General features: G+C 39.3%; 1 protein-coding gene across 1 annotated transcript; it reads left to right on the forward strand.

Annotated features, from left to right (window-relative positions):
* The first annotated feature begins 3,066 nt into the window (after positions 1–3,066).
* LOC126278015 (tRNA wybutosine-synthesizing protein 2 homolog) lies at positions 3,067–5,886 on the forward strand. The gene has a single exon (XM_049977724.1). The coding sequence runs from the start codon at positions 3,183–3,185 to the stop codon at positions 4,560–4,562; it is 1,380 nt and encodes a 459-aa protein (XP_049833681.1). The 5' UTR covers positions 3,067–3,182; the 3' UTR covers positions 4,563–5,886.
* Positions 5,887–7,716: the final 1,830 nt, after the last annotated feature.

Raw genomic sequence — 7,716 nt, forward strand, 5'->3', positions numbered from 1 at the left:
GTATGGAAGTGAAACATGGGCGATAAATAGTTTGGACAAGAAGAGAATAGAAGCTTTCGATATGTGGTACTACAGAAGAATGCTGAAGATTAGATGGACAGATCACATAACTAATGAGGAAGTGTTGAATAGGATTGGGGAGAAGAGAAGTTTGTGGCACAACTTGACTAGAAGAAGGGATCGGTTGGTAGGACATGTTCTGAGGCATCAAGGAATCACCAATTTAGTATTGGAGGGCAGCGTGGAGGGTAAAAATCGTAGAGGGAGACCAAGAGATGAATACACTAAGCAGATTCAGAAGGATGTAGGTTGCAGTAAGTACTGGGAGATGAAGAAGCTTGCACAGGATAGAGTAGCATGGAGAGCTGCATCAAACCAGTCTCAGAACTGAAGACCACAACAACAACAAAGTAGCTTGTTGTTCTTATTCCTAGTATTGATATTATGTATGAAGCTATTTGTTGAAAATACTTGCAACAAATGTCATTAAGAAATAAATATACTAGGAAGCAGTGGTTAGAATACGATGTTCTTTGAACAGGTCTCTACATGATGTTTTTGAATTTGTGCCAGAAATGACATTTATTACATAGTTTTATATGCTAAAAACTTTTGCTTGGTTTGATGAGTTATCCCCAAAATATGATCACTTATGACATACATAGTATGTTATGACACACATAGTATGTAAGTTTTTTATATTTATGTCTCCTACATCTGATATCATTCTCAGTGCAAATACAGTCTTGTTTAGGCGCTTCAACAATTCTGTGGTATTCCCTTTCCAACTGAATTTATTATGGAGTTCTAATCATAGAAATTTAACTCTCTCGACCTTTTCGATCTGCATGTCTTCAGGTGTTATACACATGCTGTAGCTGGAGAAATTGAGCACTTTTCCAAATCTGTAATAAAACTTGGATTAGCATGCTCACACTTTCCCCAATAGGACTATCTTGTACAGGAGTAAACTAATCTATCACATTACTTATATTTTGTGTTGTATTACACTTATTCTATTAAGTGAACAGCACAAGAAATTAAACTTCAAATTTAAACTACAATATTCAGCTTACATATTACTTCATACTTAAAAATGTGTGTTGTTAACATTTTACTTAAACGATGGTGTGGAAAAGTTCTGGATACTTTGTGTTGGAGCTGCGAGGATAATATTTCTAATAGCGACCGATAACCTACATACGTATAATATGAAACACTAATAATCATTCAAACATCAACTGAAATGTGCCTGCAGTTAATTAGCTAAGGTTATGTCATGATTCATACAACATTCCTTCCATTTTGCACTACTCGCAGTTATACTGATAACTAAACTGATGGATTCTTTTTTTCCCCCTTTATTGTGATTTCATTCCCCTGCCCCATATGGGCAGTGGCAGTGACACAATACGACGCTCTTCAGCTGTGTGACATTACAGCTAATGAAAGGAGAAAATTATACATATGAAGGCAATAAAAAGGGGGACATAAATGCAGGGTAAGGGGAGACAATGGAGGTACAATATGAAGTGACACTGAGATTTTCATGGGGTGACAATTAAAAAGTCTACATAAAGTAAAAAAAAACAGTTGGTGATTCCTAGAGCACAAAAAGACACTGAAGTCACGCTCACAGGTTAAAAGTTCGCCACAGTATTAAAACACTGCAGAACAAAGACACCTTAAAAAGACTTTAAGAGATGAAGCACACACGACAAAGAATAAAAACTGCCAGGAGGAACCTGCCAAGGAAGAGGATGGAAAAAGAGGAGAGGGCACGGTGCAGCAGGGGAGGGGGTGGGATGAAAAGAATAGGGAGGTCAGGGGGTGCATCAAGAGGCAGGAGACAGATGGGACGGGAGATGAAGAGGGAAGACAAGGCAGGAGGAAGTGCAGAGACACTGAAGGGGAGCACAGGAGAGGGAGAGGGTGTAGGAGGGGGAAAGCCACTCAGGGGAAGTGAGGGGAAGGAGAGGGAGCCCTGAGGAGGAGGCACGAGGAAGGGTGTTAGAGTTGGTAGGAGGGGTAGACGTCAGGGTGGAGCTCATCATCTGGGAGGGGTAGATGCTGGAAGTTGTGTTGGGAAAGGAGGTGGAGGGTGTGGAGATAAAGAGGGGGCGGGACTTAACAGTAAAGGTGCAGCAACGGGCTGTGGGTTGTGAAGAAGGGGGCACCAGGGGGTGCGGGGGGGGGGGGGGGGGGGAGGGAATCAAGTCGGCGGACAACATACAGGTTGTGGATGTGTTCAAGCAAAGGAGAAAGTGGGGGAAGGGAATGAGGCCGTAGGGGATGCGCGTGGGAGATGAAATGCGGATACAGAAGGCGAGGCACTCGAGGATTTAGAGGGCGTTATAAAACCTGAGAGGGACAATAATCCAAGCAAAGCTGGCATAACAAAGAATGGGGCAGATCAAGAATTTGTATGTGTGAAGGATGGTGGAAGGATGCGGTCCCCATGTCTGGCCGGACAGGAATTTCCGAAGGTGGAGTCTCTTGTGGGATCTGTGTTGGGTTGTAAGGAGATGGGGAGTCCAGGTGAGGTGGCGATCGAGGGTGAGGCCAAGGTATTTATGGGTAGGAGTGAGGTGGATAGGACGACCATAAATGGTAGGTAGAAATCATGGAGACGGAAGGAGCGGGTGGTACGGCCTATGATGATCGCCTGGGTCTTGGAGGGGTTGATACGAAGGAAACTGATGGTTTCCACCTACGTCGTTATTTAATTGTAACCCCGTCGGAATATTTGGTAATCGGTAGTGAAAAATAACCGTTAAAATTAACGGTTATCAAAAAATAACTGGAACCGTGATAACGGTTACTCCAGAATAACCATTTGGCCCATCTCTATGGTACAATGAGACGTACCCTATGCCACGTACCTCTCGGGGTTTGCGGGATGTAGATGTGCGCTTCACTACTTTTCAGGAACGCTTCGAACTCTGGTTCTGGTACGTTTCTGCTTCGGTACACTAGGACTTTTACTGTACAATCACGGAACAAGAACTTCTCTGTATTTACTACGTAGAGTCGCAGACGCTTCCGGATAGTGCATGTTTCTTGAGATAGCTTTGTATTTGTTGGGCTTAATAGTGATCTCTGGAGTAATGTTTACGATAAGAAGCTCGTGTTCTGTAGTCTGTACACCGCACAGTGATGTTTAGACTATTGACGTTGGAGTAATGGATGTCGTAGTAGCTGTGACCGATCGGAAAACATGTCAGAATGTGATATCAGAACTGAAGTCTATAGGAATTCATGATAGCAGATACCCTGTGCAGAAACTCGATGGCAACATGTTGGGCATTCCAATCAAAAACGATCTAGAAATCCTTAAGAAATATTTGGTTAGTGACAACAAATATGAAATCCGAGGGAAACCGTTTTATCTTAAGAAATGTGATGAAGTTTTTTTAGTTGCAGCCGGTACCACTCCGGCAGCGAAGTTGAAAACTAACGTTAAGCAGTTGTTGGATAAGAAAAATGTGCCAATAAGTGCGGAAGTGGAGAGCGAAATTCCGGTAAAATGGGAGAAATATGGTGATACTGTAATTTTTGGTAATCATAAATCTTTCGAAAGTGATGTCTGGCAGTCTCGTGTCGGTAACGAGTTGTGGCTTGTCGTGTGTGATACCTTGAAGGTAAACAGAGTGGCAATAAGGAAGCGGATAAAATCAGATTGCTATAGGACACCAAGAGCAGAGCTTGTTTGGGGAAATTCCTCGTGGGTAACGCATACTGATAATGGAATAAAGTACAGCTGGAATGTAGAAAAAAATATGTTTTGCGCCGGTAATGCGCCAGAACGGCATAGGGTCGCAGGATTTGACTGTAGAGAAGAGGTAGTTGTAGATATGTACGCTGGTATTGGCTATTTCACTTTGCCATACATTATACATGCTGGCGCGAAAACAGTGCATGCTTGTGAGTGGAATCCTGATGCTGTTGTTGCATTACGATATAATTTATCACAAAATAATATTGTTGAGAAATGTGTAATTCACGAAGGAGATAACCGCGTTGTGTGCCCTGTTGGTGTCGCAAACCGTGTTAACTTGGGACTTCTCCCATCTTCTAAGAAAGCTTGGAAAACAGCTTGTGCTGCTCTCAATCCAGTTTCTGGTGGAGTTTTACATTTACATGAAAATGTCACTTCAGGTAAACCCAAAACCACACACGAGGCTACGGGTAACTTTGACAAGGATTTGGAAAAGCAAACTTGCATGAACAGTAAGTGTAATACCTGTGTGCAATTAATATCAACATTGTCAAAGCAAGAGGAAACATTTTGTGAAGCTTGTAGCACATCATTTTGTTTGCAGTCAGATAATATGAAGAGTCAAGTGCTCAACAATATAAATTTCAGGTGGAAGAAAGTTGAATGGAAAATGTGGGCTTTACATACCTGTCATACCATCTGTACATTGCTCCACACCATACATGGTCAAAACCACCCTTGGGAAGTTTCTGTTCAGTGTCTTCACCATGTGAAGTCATATGCACCACATGTTGACCATCTTGTTCTTGACTTAAAGTGTATTCCTTTGATTGGATCTGTGTAGCTTTCTGCATCAAACAAAATTGATCTTTTTGTAACAGTTCATTTTTATCACACTGTAATACATTTTGTGAAACCTGTACTTCGTGTTTACCTGATTTTCCCCATCTCATCGTATCCTGTTCTGGACTTTACTGAAAAAGTAGTTATTACTACTACTATGTAATTATGTGGTATGTTTTCTCTGTTTCAAAAAAGAAGACTATGTATGTTCTAAAGTTTCTTGTTGTACTTGATGGTTATTGTGTATGTTGATACAATACATATAGTATGTATCTACCATGAAGTGTTGTAAATTAGATGTCGGTCAATGTATTGAAAGCATGAGCAAGGTGTAAGAGTTCAGACATCGAGCATGTATTCAGGAGCAGATAGGTTAATGTTTAGCTCTTGATGTTATGATCATTTTCCATCACATATTTGAATGATGTCAAGTAGGGCATCATAATACCTTGGAAAATTCCACAGTTTAATTCCTTTTTAACCAATGAATACTTCTGTATTGTCAGCAGTTGGTTATTTTGTTGTTGTAAGGGATACTGTTTTCCTCCATCTTTTATTCTGGCCAGGTATAATTGAAAATGTTGCTCGCTAATAAAATTGTTCTGATTTCCAAATGCTTACACACAAATTAAACATATTTGTTGATGAGCTCAAATGGGAGTAACTAATTCAGTCACACTTATCAACCACCAGTTTCTCTAAAAGAAAGGGGAAAAAAATTCTATAGCACATGTCTAGGTGCGGTCAATAATTATTTTAAAGGGTGTGATTTCACAGCTGTCAGAGGTTACTCAATTTTTTTTAGAATTTATTCATAGCAACTGTTACGTATTATTGGGATCCCATTCAGTACTGTGGACTTTAGTTTTCATTGGAGCATCATACTAACCCCAGAAATTCATTCCAAAAATTGTTCTTTGAAGGATTCAGCCTCTCATGCTCAATTTTCCTGAATTAGAACTGTTTTTTTCCTGCAAGTGTCTGGGATGACTTAATTCAGTAAATCCTTTATTGTTTAATCCTTATTTTGTTATGTTTTCTCATAGTAGAGCACACCTTTTAAGAACAACCTCTTCATTATTGTTGGGGAAAATAACTGATTTAGGCCTACATGTTATATCTTAAAATTATTCCCACTGAACTGAAAATGTGTTACCCATGCTGATGTCTGCTGCTGTTATGTAGTACACAAGCTTAGAGCATTGTTATAACTGCAGTGTTACAGTACTCCAGACTTACCAAATTCCTCCCAAGGTGCAATCTTTTACAAGTGACAATTGTGATCAGAAATAGCTGACAGAATTAGGTCTTACATTGGCCACTGCCCAGTCGACAAACATAGAAAGGTTAATGTAGGCTAAATTAGATAACGTATTTGAGGAATCCCAAGAGGAACCTTGACTAGATTGTATTACAGCACAAATGACATTCTGACGAGTTACTCTCAGACTTTACTGGAGGAAATCTATTCTGATACCAGTCCATTGGTGTTTAGTCGAGATACAGTAATAGGCATCTTAGCAGTTTAGAGAGATACCTTCAGTGCCATGCTTGCTTGTAGGTTATGAGATTGCAATTAAAGTTCTGGACTCACCCTACCAGTGCAAGATGCTGTCATTGTACATTAACTACCAGTCACACCACTGGATCAAAGGCATACGCTCAACTTTTTATTGTTATAAGAATCTTCAAACATAGTTGATTCCTTTTGTATGTGATGATGTTCCATGCAGATGTCTAAAACATGATAGTCATATTCCCATTAACTAGCAGTTACTGCAAGAACTTAACTACACAGCTATCAATATATGTTACTTCTGACAAAATTAACTGATATGCATCATAATTGGTTAAAGTAAATAAAAAGAAAGTTGTTGCTTTTTCAGTTATTTGAAATAGAGCTACTCTTCGTCTCTTATTGGATTACAGTTTTTGAATAGTATTCAGTCATTCATATGTCATTTATGAAGAATAAATATAGGAGTAGATCCATAACTCAACATTATGAGACTACATATTTTATTTTTATCTGCATACACATTTCACAAGCCACTATATGGGTATGGCGGGGGGTACCATGTACCACTACTAGTCATTTCCTTTCCCATTCGCTCGCAAATGAACTTTGGGGACAAAAACCACCCATGGGCCTCCACACAAGCCCTAATTTCTATTATCTTCTCTTTGTGGTCCTTACGTGAAATATACTTTGGCAGCAGTGGGATTGTTCTGCAATCTGCCCTAAATCTCTGTTCTCTAAATTTTCTTGATAGTGTTTTGCGAAAAGATCACTGTCTTCTCTCCAGGGACTGAAATTTTAAGTTCACAAAACATTTCTGTAACACTTGTGTGTTGATCATACCTACTGGTAACAAACCTAGCAACACATCTCTGAATTGCTTCGATGTCTTCCTTTAATCTGCTCTGGTGCAGTTCCTTTTTGTGTTGAATTTCATTCCTGTGGAGCAACTTGTCAATGTGACCCTTATTAAAGTAATATTCCTTCTATGCAAGAAGGGTTTGGTAGAATATTGAGATCTGTCTTGCATAGAAGGAATATTGAGATCTGCATAATCAAATTCTTCTCATTCACAGAATATATCAGCTGGGTAGTTAGTTAACTGTACCATGACTACATATATGAAATGGTATATTACTTTTTCATATGTATCAAAGGAAAATTCTTTCAAGAAACTATGTGATAGAATTGCTGACCAGTACTTATCTGAGGCGAAACAAGAATTATTGAGAACCTGGGAGAGCCAGCCATGACAAAACTATTCCAATTAGTGTGCAAGATATGAGACAGTTTTCAAGAAGAATGTAATAATTCCAAAGAAAACAGGTGTGAATGTTGGCAAACTATCAGTTGAATAATTCATGCTTGCAAAATACTGTCAGGAATTACTTACAAAAGAATGGAAAAACTGCCAGAAGCTGACCTTGGGAAAGATCAGTCTGGGTTTTAACCCTAGGACTCACCCTGGGGTCATAGGTGACCCCAATCATCTTCACTATGGATAAAATAATATTTCTATTTTTTGTAAAAATCCAGAATTTTATGGCTTTTACCACACAGTATTGTAGTTCTCTCTCAAAAATTTTTAGAGCGCTTGACGCAACATTTCAATCAATAATTAACAAAAACTACTGTT

This window comes from Schistocerca gregaria, chromosome 6, assembly GCF_023897955.1.
Source record: "Schistocerca gregaria isolate iqSchGreg1 chromosome 6, iqSchGreg1.2, whole genome shotgun sequence".
Classification (NCBI taxonomy): Eukaryota; Metazoa; Arthropoda; class Insecta; order Orthoptera; family Acrididae; genus Schistocerca; species Schistocerca gregaria.

Coding starts and splice junctions, on each gene's coding strand:
- LOC126278015 (XM_049977724.1), top strand. CDS start 3,183: ATGGATGTCGTAGTAGCTGTGACCGATCGGAAAACATGTCAGAATGTG.